The sequence below is a fragment of the Ursus americanus genome, chromosome 7, assembly GCF_024610735.1.
Source record: "Ursus americanus isolate L20-20 chromosome 7, mUrsAme1.1.p, whole genome shotgun sequence".
NCBI lineage: Eukaryota > Metazoa > Chordata > Mammalia > Carnivora > Ursidae > Ursus > Ursus americanus.
Window position 1 is genome coordinate 35959589 of NC_142133.1, and position 14599 is coordinate 35974187.

Genomic DNA, 14599 nt, shown 5'->3' on the forward strand with positions numbered 1-14599 from the left:
GCATTTTAAAGTTGCCTGCCAATGATGAAAATTCGAAAACCACCTCAACACGCACTCAGTGAGCACTAATGTTGCATTTAGGGGGCAGTAAGATTCATTATCCGGGGTACATTTAAATGGGCCCTTACTCAGCAGTCAGATTTAAGCCTGTCTGGGTCAATGTCAACAAATAGGTAAGGGCGGTCCTCGATCAGCACCATTCAAATGTCAGTTACCACCGCATAGACTGTAGTAGCTGCCTGGACTACGACCACCCTGCTAGCTCCCTGGTCCACAGATCATTACGTAACAGACGTGCTTCGCGATCAGTGACCAATCACGGTCCTTCTCTCAAATTCTGCTAATGACTGGTTACTGCACATCCCTCATTCACTTTGCTCAGAGACAGCAAAGCATGGGTGTGTTGTCTCCCTGTCACCCACGTGACATTTTACAAAAATGGATCTTCTAAAGAACTGGCCAACAAAGATGAAAGTTCGGTGAAGAAATGAAAAACGTTAACGCTACAAGTGAGATTTGAATTGAACGTAAATGGAGCTGTAGAAGAAATCACTGATGGGAATGTTGACGCTGCTGCTATTCCAGAGCTGAAACATGCAGCTAGAGGAACCTTGTGAAGGCAAACAACCTAAATGGGGAAACTGGTTGTGATGAAAAGGATGAATACGGCCCAAAGGAAGTGACGGTAAAAAAAAAAAAAAAAAAATTCACGGTAAAAGGAAATTGCAGAGTGATTTTACAACATTGAAAGCACAGCTGATAAAAGGGCAGAAGCGGATCCAAACTGAGAGTATGACAATTTGCAATGGCAGAGAAAACATGCTTACTCAGTATAAGGTAACAAAAGGCAAGTACCGTTCAAACTACTCTCGATTAGCTGTTTACAATGAAATAACACAAATTCTCAGTTTCTAATGTTTTAAATGACAGTGTACTAAAATACTTTTTACAGTTTTTCAATTTATTTTACACTGATAACTGACGGTAAGAATTTTTAATGTTTTGACAGATTTTTAAAAGGCACAGAACAATCATTTCCCCATCGGTTATTAAGATTGCTTTGAATGGCCATTTTTATGGTCCGACACTACTGTATAAGGCAAGGACTGTCTGTAGCTGGGGACGGTGACTACTTCAGGGAAAATTAATTTTGATAAAACTAGGTGGTTGAGCATTAAACTATTTTGGAAACAATCTACATATCTAAGTGCTAAAATATTTCTTCTCCCTGCTTTCCCTCAAAAAAAAAAAAAGTTTTGTATTGTATTTGTTCATTATGCCTATTCAGGAGACCAGACTTCTAGTGAGCAGGCAGAATGTTAACAGAGAAAAGTATATCTAATTTAGAGTACTCTGTAATGAAAGCTGAGTTTGAGGAAAATTTAAAAAAAAAAAAAAAGACAGGAAATCCAGAACCAATTAAGAAAAAAGTAGACAAAATCGACTACATATAAAACAGTTTTTTAAACATGGCAGAAGACACCATAAATAAAGTCAAAAGACAACAAATATTTTGGGAAAGTATTTGTAATACAAACGACAGAAAAATAGTTAATATCACACAAAAAGATTATACAGGTTATAAGGAAAAGAAAAGCCAATTAAAAATGAATAAAAATTTTGAATAATAATTCAGAGAAGAGGAAATCCAAATAGCCAATTATCATATGACAAGATGCTCAATCTTCTTGTGAGGAAAAGTAAAATGTCATTGGCATACTTTTTCATATATCAGACCAGTAAAAGTGCAAAAGTTTTCATATATGGGGTTGATAAGGATGCAGAAAATGAACACTCATTCTATGAAGGAACTGTGAATTATTACAATTTATTTCGAAACTGTCCTGGCAATATCTATTAAAATAAAATATACACTATGGTGGACACTGTTAGTTGCCTACCCAGCATCCACAGCTTTTTTCTTCCTTTCCAATAGAATCGTAATTTTGTTTATGAAAGGATGGCGATAAATTGTAATTGATTTAAACCATCAGGACAATACTGTTCTTTTCCAGTTACTCAATTTCCCAGTCTAGCAGTAGTGTTTTAACCCACTTCTGGTCAGAAAATGTAAAGGAAAGAGTGCTGACAGATCTCTGGGAAGGCCTTAGCTTTGCTTTGCTTATTTAAGACACAAAGGTGGGTGTTACAACCTTTCCCCCTTTACCTTGAATATAAACGTGATTGATGCCTGGAGTTGTGGCAGTCATTTTGTAACCATGAGGAAGCAAGTGCGAGGACAAAATGCTAGCTAACACGCTTAGAATAGCAGAACAAAAAAACATGTGAAAGCTTGGATTCTTTAACCAATACCCATTACTACTTACCTCCAGACCTTTGTTACGTGAAAAAAACAAGCCCTTGTTTGTTTAAGTCTCTGTTAGTTGGTTTCCATTATTGATCGCCTCATATACCTCTAATTGGACGCATACATTCCTTTTGACTCAGCCATTTCTGTATGTGACTCCACCCTAGAGAAACGAAAGTACCAGTATGTAGAGATTTATGTAGAATTTATGCACAATACTGTTTTTGGAAGCAAAGAACTGAGAACAAATGGAATGTCTATCAGTAGCCAGATGGCTAAATAAAATGTAGTCTATCCATACAATAAATTGTTATACAACCATTAGAAAGAATGATCTAAAAGGAAGTCTATTGAACTTGAGGGATGTTCATGATGAATTATTAGGTAAAAAGAGCAAATCGAATAGTTAATATTTATAGTACAATCCATTATTTGTGGAAAAGATCTCCATATGTGTGTAAATGTTTGTATAATTCTACACAAGCATAGGAAAAAGGGATAAAAAATGCCTGCAGGAATGAGGGGAGAAACACATTTGAATGAAATAAGGCTGGTAGGAGAAAATAATCTGCCTTAAATATTTAAAAAAATATTTTATCTATTTATTTTAGAAAGAGTGAGAGAGAGCGCGAGAGAGTACACACACACACCTGCGTGCACGTGCATGAGCGTGAACAGGAGGAGGGGTAGAGGGAGACAGAGAGAGAGAGAGAGAATGAATCCCAACCAGATTCTGTGCTGAGCACGGAGTCCGACCCGGGGCTCGATCTCATGACCCTGAGATCATGACCTGAGCTGAAATTCAGAGTTGGTCACCCAACCAACTAAGCCACCCAGGTGCCCCAATCTGCCTTAAATATTATCAAACTTGATTTTTATTGAACTATGAAGAGAAGCATCTAACGCAGCATAAATATGCATGGTACTGGCAATTATGTTTTAAATACGGAGCTGAATAGAAGAAAATAATTTTTAAACACACAAAACATAAATTTTATTATATAATAATTTTTTTAAGTAGACTATTTTTTTTACACTTTTTCAAAGTTTTTTTTTAATTCCAGTATAGTTAACATACAGTGTTATATTAATTTCAGGTGTACAATATAGTGATTCAACAATTCCATACATTATTCAGTGCTCATCACAAGTACACTCCTTGATCCCCATCACCCATTTCACCCATCCCCTCACACACCTCTCCTCTGACAACCATCAGTTTGTTCTCTAGAGTTAAGAGTCTATTTTTTGGTTTGTCTCTTTTCCTTTATTCATTTGTTTTGTTTCTTAAATTCCACATATAAGTGAAATCATATGGTATTTGTCTTTCTCTGACTTACTTCGCTGAGCATAATACTCTCTAGCTCCATCCATGTTGTTGCAAATGGCAAGATTTCATTCTTTCTTATGGCTCAGTAATATTCCATGCTATATGTACACTACCTCTTCTTTATCCATTCATCAATCGATGGACGCTTGGGCTGCTTCCATAATTTGGCTACTGTAAATAATGTTGCAATAAACACAGGGGTGCATAGATCTTTTCAAATTAGCATTTTCATATTCTTTGGGTAAATACCGGTAGTAAAATTACTGGATCATAGGGTAGTTCTATTTTCAACTTTTTGAGGAACCTCCATATTGTTTTCCAGAGTGGCTGCGCCAGCTTGCATTCCCACCAACAGTGCATGAGGGTTCCTTTCCTCCCCATCCTTACCAACACTGTTGTTTCTTGTATTTTTGATTTTAGCCATTCTGACAGTTATGAGGGGTCTCATTGTGGTTTTGACTTGCATTCCCCTGATGATGAGTGAGGTTGAGCATCCTTCATGTGTCTGTTGGCCATCTGCATGTTCTTCTTTGGAGAAATCTCTGTTCTTCTCGTCTTCTGCCCATTTTTTAAATTGGGTTATATGTTTTTTGGGTTTTGAGTTGTATAAACTGAATAGAAGAAAATTTTTAAATTACACATTTTTGTTTTCTCATAGTTTCTTACTCCCTTTTTTTATAGAACATGAATTCCAATTTTATTTCCTTCTGTACCGAGAATTCAAAGATAGGTCTGATTTTTCCTTCTAATGATGTGATGGCAGAATTTAGTTCTGAATCTTGTACCTGGTGGTGATAGCTTTCAGAATGAAAAATATCTGTTAACAGCTTACTCCTAAACAGAAACACCGTGTTTGCACAATTAAACAAAGGAATTAGGGTGACTATCACAGGAAGACTTGCGGAGTTCTGGTGTACCAATGTCTTAGTTTTCAGGGCCAGATCTTAAAAACTCTTCATAGTTCTTTATACCATCAGTGTTAATTAAGAAAGACAACTGAGTAATGCTAATTCATTTTCACAACTTTAATGACAATGGCTCATTTACGGAATTCAATCTTCACTTCCTCAAATTAGAGTGAACTTGAGATCATCACTTTCATTACTAGAAAACTGATTTTTGTGTAGGAAAATGAACCAGGTTATTTCTTATCAAGTACGTTTCCCAAAGACATTTGAGACCATGTGGATGGGTCTTGAGAGAATTATGCTAAATGAAATAAGTCACACAGAGAAAGATAAATACTATATGATTTCACTTCTATATGAAATCTAAAAAAGCTGAACTCAGAGCAACAGAGAGTGGAACGGTGGTTGCAAGGAGCTGGGGGTGGGGGAGATGGAAGCTGTTGGTCAAAGGGTACAAACATCCAGTTATAAGAGGAGTAAGTCCTGGGGATCCGATGTACAACAGGGTGACTATAGTTAACACTACTGTATCATACACTTAAAAGTTCCTGATAGGTGAGATCGTCAATGTTCTTACTACTACAAAGATGGCCATTATGTGAGAGGACGGAGGTATTAACGACCTTCGTTGTGGTAATCATTCTGCAGTAAATACGTGTATCAAATTACCACACTGTACACTTTCAACTTACATAATGTTATAGGTCAATTATACCCCAGTAAAGCTGTGGAAGGAAAAAGAGGAAAACAGAACATTCCTGTCAGATCTACAGGGGCTGTGACAAAGTTCTTGGTAAACCACTGGTCAGAACGTGTAATGCATTCTTGCCGAGAAGCAAGGCTTCTCAGGGTAGATAGGGAAGCAGGAAGGGTCCCCACGACCTTTTGACCTGTGAGGTGTCTGACCGTAGCAGTCGATGCCAAGTGTCTTCATCTCATCCCCCGGCCCCGCAGGACCCAGGGGTCCCATAGGACATTGCTCCCCTGCCTCCAGGGACATTGCTGAGTCCATCAGTATAGCCGATGATTTTGTTACACAAAATATTACTGCGTTACCTTCCGTCCTCAGGCATCAGGCTACATGCTCGGCTATAAAGACAGAGGACGGAGGTTCTTGACCTTGAGGAGCTCATGACCTGGGGCACAGGACAACTTGGGGAGGACTTGTCACCAGACGTGGTGGCAGTGGGCTATGTAACAGAAGGGCATATACCGTGAGGCCTCTGTACGGGGGCTCCGGGCAGGCCTCAGAGAGAAAGTGAGGCGTGAGCCTTCTGTTCCAGAAGGAACAGAAGTGTGCTCTGACAGAGCAGCAGAAAACAGGCGTTTCCAGCAAAGAGAGCTGTGCCGGCAGAGAGGCGTGAAAAGGCCTGGCAGAGCCGGAGCCCAGCAAACAGCTTGCGAGTGGAGGCAGCAGACGGATGGTGACCCGCAGACAGATTTTGGTGGGGCCACAGCGTGCTTTATACATTCGAGCTGCATTTAGAAATGGAGATATTTTATGAAAAAGTCCAGATTTCCTGCTTCTCTTGGGAAAAAAAAAAAAAAGGAAAATCTGGCCACCGTGCTGCAGACCCAGGCGGAGCTGGAAGGGCGGCGTGGCGCCCCCTTCTGAAGAGGTCTGGGCACTCCAGCTCCTCACAAGGGCCGCCGCCCTCCCCAGATTCCCAGACTCGGGCATTCGCGCGTCCACCAAGCAGTCCCACTCATTTGGATTACCAGCTTCACTCCTGGAAGCATCTGAATTTCTTGCCTCTGGTTAAACATTCTTAGAAATTAAAGAGCAAGCAGGGGGAAGGATTGGCAGAGTGTTCGTGGACAGCCATCACCAGCCCCTGGGCTGAAGGGACGAGGGAAGGAAGTGGGGTGAATGAAGTGTGGTGAGGGCCCAGTCCCGGGGTGTGATTCCTGTGGAGCATGGAGGGAGTGGGGGTGCACCTCAGTTCCATCCTGGGGCCTCCCAGTGGCCATATCAGAAGCCATGGGGCAGAGAGGGCCCTGGGCAGGCTGTCCACAGGGGCACGGGGTGGACGGTGGATCTGAGAGGGCAAATCACCAGCACACCTAGGCACTTAGGGATAGAGAGACCCAGGAAAGGCCCTCTCCTGAGAGTCATTTGGGCTGTGGTCCCTCTATGGGGACCCTCCTAAGGATGGTAAAGCCACAGGCTCGAATGCCAGCAGATGGGAGGGAAGGGCTTGGGCAGGGCCTGAGATGCCCCTTCCATTACCGGGAAGCCCTGGGAGGCCACAGGACCCATAGCAGGACAAGGGGAGGATGGAGGCTCAAGTCTGGGCTCACAGACTGTTCCAGAAGGGGGCTGTGGGAAGTGGAGGCTTGAAGTGCTGGTAGCCCATGGACCCTTGGAGGGGAGGCAGTGGTTAGAATGCTGGAGGTGAACTGGACCCCAGAGGTTTTCCAGCACATGTTCTAGTCCACCAGGGGACCCTCTGTGCCCTGGTGGCGACCCAGCCTCTGCTCGATGGCTTTGGTGTTAGGGAGTCCCCTAGGCCAGGAGGAGGCTCTGGCTATGAAAAAGACCATCTCTTGAGCAGAATTTTGCCTCTGGCTCTACTCCTTGAGGCCACACTGCACAACATTCTATGTCCAAGGACAGTTTCCTCACTCAGAGGGTCCTTCGCTTCTAAAGGTCACACACTGGGAGCACGACCCTCTGATTATGGTCCTATTTGCCACTGGCTCTCTGGAAATAGTTCTCATGACACGTCCCTCTCCCCACGCCTTCTACCTTGAACTACAGGTCGGCAGAGGATAAGAGTAGAGCCTCCCTTGAACTGGACAATATATTGGTGGCATTTAGGATTGCACTAGATTTGTTTTTATTCCAAAAATCAGGCTGAGCAAGTGGGAATTTGTAAACTTTACCTCACCGGCTCCCTCAGCTAAAGAGGCTGGAGCTAGATAGACAGGCACTGGGGGCGCAGGAACACCCCAGGGTAGCACTGCCAGCAAGAAGCAGACCTGCAACCGACCCGAGTCTTCGCCCCCGGGGCCTCCTTCCACCACGGGGTCCAGAAGCTGTGCGCTCTGGTTCACTCTGCTGTGGGGTCACCTTTGAGACCAAAGGCAGGTGGGAGAGTCCCGCCGCTCCCTCTGTTCTGATGGGACAGGTTGAAATGATGCTGGCTCCGCCCAGCACAGCCCTCGGGGGAGGTCACGTTTCCAGACCTGAGGATTCCCTTTCTGGAACATGCAGGGCAGCCCAGCTCCAACGCAGTGGAGCTGCTCCTTTGTCCCGCTCTCAACTCCACTGCCCTGACCTCCCAGGAGGGGCTCCCCTGCAGGACTGGGACTTGGCCCGGAGGACTTCACACCACGGGGCAGCCTCTGGCCCTAAGGCAGCGACACAGCTGCTCACCAGGGCCTGAAGCTTCCACTGGACTAAGTGTCCCTGGAGAGAGGCTTTGCTTTGCTTTTTCTCTCTCCTGTTTCCCTTTTGGCATAAATGTCACCATGTTTTTATTCCCAGTTGCAAAATTTGGTTCCTGAAAAGCTGTCGCCCACTTGTGCATGACCTCAAGGGCTAGCCACGTGGTACTTCTTACAGGCTCCTGTTCTCACAGTTTTCTCACTTCTCTGCCCTGGATGATCCCACCTGAAAGGAGGTCCGAGACGCCATGCTTCCCTAGGGGCTACCGCCTTCTGGATCTATGGGGTACAGAAGCATGGACGGGGTGGGGGGTCGGAATGCCCCAGGTGGGGACCAGGGACTCACAGCTCCAGCCACCACACCTCTCCTATGCCACCTGCTCCCTGGGGTGTGGTGTGTTCAGAAGGCACTAGGGATTGGATTAGACTCTCCAGGAGAGATTTTAAAGACGCCCAAGCCCCACCCCGACAGATTCTATAGTTTGATTGATTGGGGGTGGGAGATGCTAGCTTCGTGGAAAAGGCATTGCTAGCCCCAGGTTGTGTGCCCACGAACATATCACTGTTTCTGAAGGTGAAAGGCTGGGACAGAAACCTCAGGGCCTGCCAGGGTAACAAGTGCAGAGAGCAAATGAGAAAGAGTGAGTTTCAGAAGATGGAGGAGGGAATGCTGGTGCTGGAATTCCTGGGGGCTACTGGGCAAAGAGCTCAGGGTTGGCAGGAGGCAAGGTGAGGTCACACACACCCCAAAATGGGGCGAGGTAGGAGGCTGGGCACGAAGAGACTAGGCAGAATGGGGTCTGAGGTTTGGGCCAACAGCATCCAAAAAGACTAGCCCGGTCAGTCCAGATCATGGATTCAAGCTGGCAACCACAAGTCACCTGGATAAATGAGGGAAGATTGGCCTGGCTTGACTCAAAGTTCATCGGCGCTTTTTCCTGGGGGGAGTCCTGCCTGCAACACCCCGGACAGTCCAGGGAAGATGGCTAGAACCAGGGGCGGCCACCCGATACTGGCTCTGGCAGAGGGGGGGCCTGGCAGGAGGGCTTGGAAATCATGGAGAAGGAGCTGGACAAGAAGAAAATCCCATGGGTTAGAAACAAGGCCTGGAGAGGTCCCTGGAGGCGGAATAGGGTCAAGGGGTGGGAGGTGTACAGGTGTCTCCTACAACCGAGTACAGGTGTCTCCCTCCCTCTCCCAAGAGGCGGGTAAAGGCCCTGCTAAGGGACAGCTACCAGGCCAGCGCACGTGGGACAAGGAGTTGCCTCGGTTTTCGTCTTCCTGCAGATCAGGCAGCTCCTAAGCCCTCCGGGGCCTGGACAACAGGCTCTCCAGGCTCGCCCTCGCTCCCGAAGCTGGGCGTCCCTTGGGGCCAAGATCTCTCGCTGTTCCGCCACCGTGTCGTCTGCATGAGCTCCTCCGAGGTGGCACGCGTGAGGTCCACACGTGGGGTAGAAACGCAGGGGCCTTAACCAGGGGATTCAAGCACAGCGAGGCTTGTAAGAACTGGGCTGACAGTTGTAGCAAGTTCCCTACAGTGAGAAACTGGGCAGTGGGGAACGGGGTGGGTGACTGAGGGTGGGGTGGGGTGGGGGGTGGACGGTCCTGTTTTTTTCCTTCAACTAGCTGAGAAATTCCAAATAAACGCAGGCCTCAAGTCACGACCGTACATTCTGCTGGCCATTAACTCGGAACACCTAAGGGGCAAACTGCGTTGCTTCACTTGCTCTGCAAGGCCTCTCTAAAGCTTTTCCTAAAAACTGTGTCCCCACACTGACTTGCCCTTCGCTGAGTCTGAGACTACAGTGGTTCTCAAACTTGAGCATGTATTGGAAGCACCTAGAAGGTGGAGGGGGCATGGGACACCTCTGGAGTAGAACAGATCTGGGATGGGGCCTAAAAATTCACATTCCTGAGAAGGTCCCAGGTGATGCTGATGCTGCCGGTCCGGGGAGCCCCCCCAAGAACCACAGCTGTTCACACACGCTCGCTCTCATACAATTTAGGCCTTCTTTGCATTTTGTCTGCGATTGGTCCAGAATTAGTTTTTACACGTCAGTCTCTCAGCCAGATCTCAATTCCTTCACGGGCAGGGACTGTGTGTTTTATATTTTCCTCTGCATCGTTTAGCCTATTGTCAGACACATGGTGGATGAACGACTAATACACTGGGAACTCCGGAGGATTCCGTTTCTTCAAGCAGACAGGGATCAACTCTGGTTAATTTTAGGATTCCCACATTTTGCAAAAGAGCATCTAATTTTTCCTCATCACTCACATGTGTGGAGAAAATTCTTAATTTGCTTTTCAGCAACATGCCAATCTCATGAAAGAAAAGCTCCAGTCTTGATTTAGGAAAAAAAAAAAAAGAGAGTTCATTCCTTCATCCTTTCAAACAAGGTACAGTACAACTGGACAACGCACGTGACTGAAAAACACAGCTGCATTTTATATGCTCACTACTCTTTAAATAAGTATAATGCAGGTATTAAGGAAAAGAACTGCTAATCACATTAACACATTACAGAAATCAAAATTAACTTATCACACAAAATAAATTAAAACATTAAATATTAACCTTTTCAGTGCAACATATACAGAAGTCAGAGTAACAAGTTCTAAAAAAAAAAAAAAGCATCGGGTTTGTTATAATAAAGATAATGAAAAGTTGAATACTTCAGTAAGTTACTACCCTAGGAAGAGGGGCTGCTTTTCAGTACTGCATGTATGTTCACCACGATCTTTCAGAGAGCCTGGTAAAATCAGCGGCTAGAGAGGACAGGTCTTATGTTCCAACACTGAGAACAAGCATTATGTGTTCGTCTTCCTTCTGCGATGTCCCCTTTGGTGCCGGGCTTTGGAATCCTCCCCCTTCCTTGGCTGAGCAGGTTGGGAGAAACCAAAGCTCAGACGCTATGGGCGGGCAGGGTCTCCTGAGTAGTGCTGGAACCTTGTCGATCCATTTCTGCCAAAACTGCCTGGAAAAGCGACTCATGGCCCAGGCACACTGAGACAACCCGGCCCTGGAAGATCTGGCTGAAGATGCCAGCTACTCTTCTCCACCTGCAGAGCAGTTTCCCAGGAAGCTCTAGAAGCACACCTCCTCCCATCTCCGCAAGCATTGGTGGCGGAGTGTCAAGCCTACTTCCTCCTTTCTTAGGAAAACGGACTCTGGGACACTGTGCCCACCTCCTCTGCTGCGACACAATGGCCAAGATCATATCCTGCTTGAGTCCATGTGTGTCAGGAGTATCTTCCGGATCAGGGTTGGCCGCTATCTTTCCATCTAGGAGAAAAGGTGTCCGGCCAGTATGCTTAGAGGCGTCACAGCCTGTCAAGCAGTGGGAGAACCTGGGCTCCACAAAATATTTGCAAGCACTCCCTCCCTTTTTTTAATGGGGGCTTTTCATTTCTCCTGAGATAGACATTGGAAGCAGCTCTGCTCCCTGTTCCCAGGTGTGCGGCTGCTGGCCAGGAAAGGCCTCCGGAACAAATCCCTAGTCATAATCCTTGGCTTTCTAGAGGCCAAGGAAACACAGGGAATCTGCAAAGATGGGTTCGAAGATGCATTTTTAAACCTCAAAAGGGGGCATTTTTACAGCTAACTCAAAACGTACCAACACCATGAAATGGCCCAGGAATCCAATGCTTGTTGGCCATCTGAACTTTTAAAGAGAAATCACCAAAGAGGCAAGGCTCTCCTATCCTGGGCATGGACAAAGGTCCATCCAGGCCTGCCTTCACCCAGCCTCTGCTTCCAGCTCTTTTCAGACCTGCTGGTTTAGCAAGAACTGCTTCCGGAGCCACTCACAGGGAGGCACACGCTCGTTCACTGCACGGTTCCCTGCACGGTTCACGGAAGGATTGCACAGGCTCGAGGAAAGGGGCGCTGGCCACCGTATCGTGAGGACTGGAGCATTCATCGTGAGGACCGAGAAGGTTCCCATCCTCCTCTCTTTTCACACCTCTGCAAAGGCTCTTGGCCGCCTGGAGACTGAACACGGGTCCTGCCCTCCGTCAGGTGAAGAAAGCCCCACACAACATTTCACATCAGTTCCTAGTCTCTAGAGGCAATCAGACCTCCGCTAGTCTCTCAAAGACTGAGGAAAGATTGTCCTAAAGTAAAAACGTGACCTTAAGTTAAAAACACACGACGCCACTGCCATCGGTCTCTCTCGCCAGACTCTCAGACTTTCAGGAGGGTCTGATGAGAGAGGGGAGTGAACACGGGGGGTCTGCAAACCCGCGTCAAGGGGACCGTGTCTGAGCAAGACGCTACAGGTGAGTCTCCGCCCGCATCCCCGCCGCTGCAGGGTGGGCGCAGGAAATGCAGCCAAAGCCTGGAGCTGCGCCGCGACACCGTGCGCCGGCCAGCTGGCGAGCAGACCCCGTTTCTGCCCCCACTGCTTCACGGGCAGCAACATCCCCTCAAAGTGCCAAAGCTAAGACACGGGTCACGCAATTGTCTCAACTGTAAGAAATAAAGAGACAATTCATCGAAACGGACAGATCGGGGAAGAAGAATTAGGGGAGGACAAAACAACCTGACAGAAATGTTAAGCCAACTTGACATATTTTAAAGGTCCCTTTTGTGATGGGTGAAGCTCGATGTGCTAATAGGTAGAAATCTCTCATTTTTCAATTATTAGTGAATAAAGAGTTCCCTCACATAAGGACTTCACGTATTATTTCACTGTTATGCTGTTCATAATTTTTAATGAACATTCCTAGGGATGAGCTCTCTGCTGTTCAGGTGGAGGGAACCAGTGTTTTCCACAGGCAAGCCCAATGGGTCACATCATACCCAGATGCCCATGAAAACAATTTCTCCTCTCAGGGGAAAGCAAGACCCACCCCGGCGGAGGTGACTTGTTAGGGTTTTTGTTAATAAAACCAGCATCCTGAATGGAAAAAGGGAAAAACAAAACAAAACAAAACCCACGAGGATATTTCTCCTAATGCTAGAAAATAAATAGGAAAGTTAAATTTCTCCTTTTAAACATAAAGCCACAAATCAACCAAGCAACAACATGGAAAGTAAATGACCAGCCCCCCTTTCATGGATGTGGCCCCAAATGCCTGTGGCTCTCTGCTTGCGCTCTCTTTCTAAACGTATGTGCTTGCAGGGAGCACCAGGAAGTTAATCCGCTTAATCAGGGAGCAGGGCAGTCCCGTGTCTGTCCCGGGTCGGTGCACGCACAGGCACTCTCTTCCTCTCTCCCCTAACAAAGCTACCAATCTCTGCGGCTGGACTGGCTACCTTTTCTACTGGAATGTATCGGGGGGCATTTCCTTGCGTTGTGTCTTAAATGGCAAGACCTCTGAGCCCCAGTCTTCGCTCTCATCAGCAACTCCTCCTCTGTTTCCATCTCTGCACCCCCGGGGGGCTCTTCCCAAGCCTTAGCTGTCCCAAAGAGGCCAGATGGTGGTAAGCAGTCAGCTAACTTCTCAGCCAGCATTACATACATCAGTAATGTAGAAGTCTGAAAAGGTTTTATGCTTTTTACATTGACTTAAGAGATTAAAAATGAAACATCATCCATCACATAAATAAGAAATTATCTCCGAGGCTGGTGACGTCTTGGGAAGGTCCTCGGTGTCGTGTGTCTGTGGAAGACGTCAGGCTGGTTGAGGGGCTCGTGGACAGAGGACATTCGTGGCTCCTCTTACACTTGGCATCTTCGTGTAACCAACAGTTACCCTTTTTTCACCTTCTTCTCCAAAAAACGGATGAGAAAAAACTCAACTACGGCAATCTCCGGGGCCGGGCAGGATGGATACCGTTGTGGGGAGATGGGCCCATGACAAAGAAACACGGCCCAGCATCTGTGACTAGCAGAAGACGACAGCACACACACCTGGGCTCCGACGCCGGCAGACGCACACACCTTAGCTAGGTAAACAGGAAGTCCACCCCTTTGCAATTCTTTTTTGAGCAGTCTTTAAACCGTGGTCCATTGACTTCTTCTCTAGGACACACCAAATAACCCCAAGCAGACAGAGTTCTCGACAGAGTTGTGAAGGAAGGCCCACAAAAGACGAAAAGCCTGCACAGGTGATCGCTGGCAGAGGAGCAAGGTCTGTCGGCTCGTCCTGAAGAAGTCCTTTCTTCCTCAGGCTGCCACAGTCTACCTGGCCAAACTCCCTCTGGGCTCTTCAGACCACTGGAAGGAAGGAGAAACAAGTTAAGTGCCACAGGCCAGCCCCCAGCCGTGCTAGGAAAACAAGCTTGGGACAGAAACTTGGAGATGCGTCAGCCAAGGTGACCGGGTTCTCTTGGGCAGCAGGCCCATGTCCAAATTCCTCCGGTTCAACCTCAGGGGCAGCAGCTTCTGAAATTGTGCTTCTGGAGCCAAAGGCAAGGCTGACAGAAAGTGAAGCGAGTCATAGCCGCAGAGAATGGGGACGCACCGTGTTGTGAGGGCCTTCGTTCAACTGGAGGAGAGTCAGGGCAGCCTGCGGTCAGTTCCCCCAGAAGGGGGGGGGGCTTGGCGGGCAGCTCCTGAGCTGGTCCCCGACTCTGGTGGCAGAATGGCTTCCCCTCAGGCCATCTAAGAATGGACCCTTTTGTTTCTCAATGGGTGGGGCTCTGAGGCATCCTCTGCGGCTCCCAGCTCCCGGGAGGGAGGCAGCATGGCCCTAGCTCCTGGCAGCTCCAGAGCC

General features: G+C 47.0%; 1 protein-coding gene across 4 annotated transcripts in view; it reads right to left on the reverse strand.

Annotated features, from left to right (window-relative positions):
- Positions 1-4648: 4648 nt before the first annotated feature.
- Positions 4649-14599, reverse strand: part of TGFA (transforming growth factor alpha) — a 109201-nt gene continuing 99250 nt past the window's right edge. For all 4 annotated transcript variants that reach the window (XM_045788213.2, XM_045788212.2, XM_087863506.1 and 1 more), the window contains exon 6: positions 4649-14100. In XM_045788213.2, coding sequence (XP_045644169.2) covers positions 14093-14100 — 8 coding nt within the window. In that variant the 3' untranslated portion in view covers positions 4649-14092. The remainder of the gene's footprint in view (positions 14101-14599) is intronic.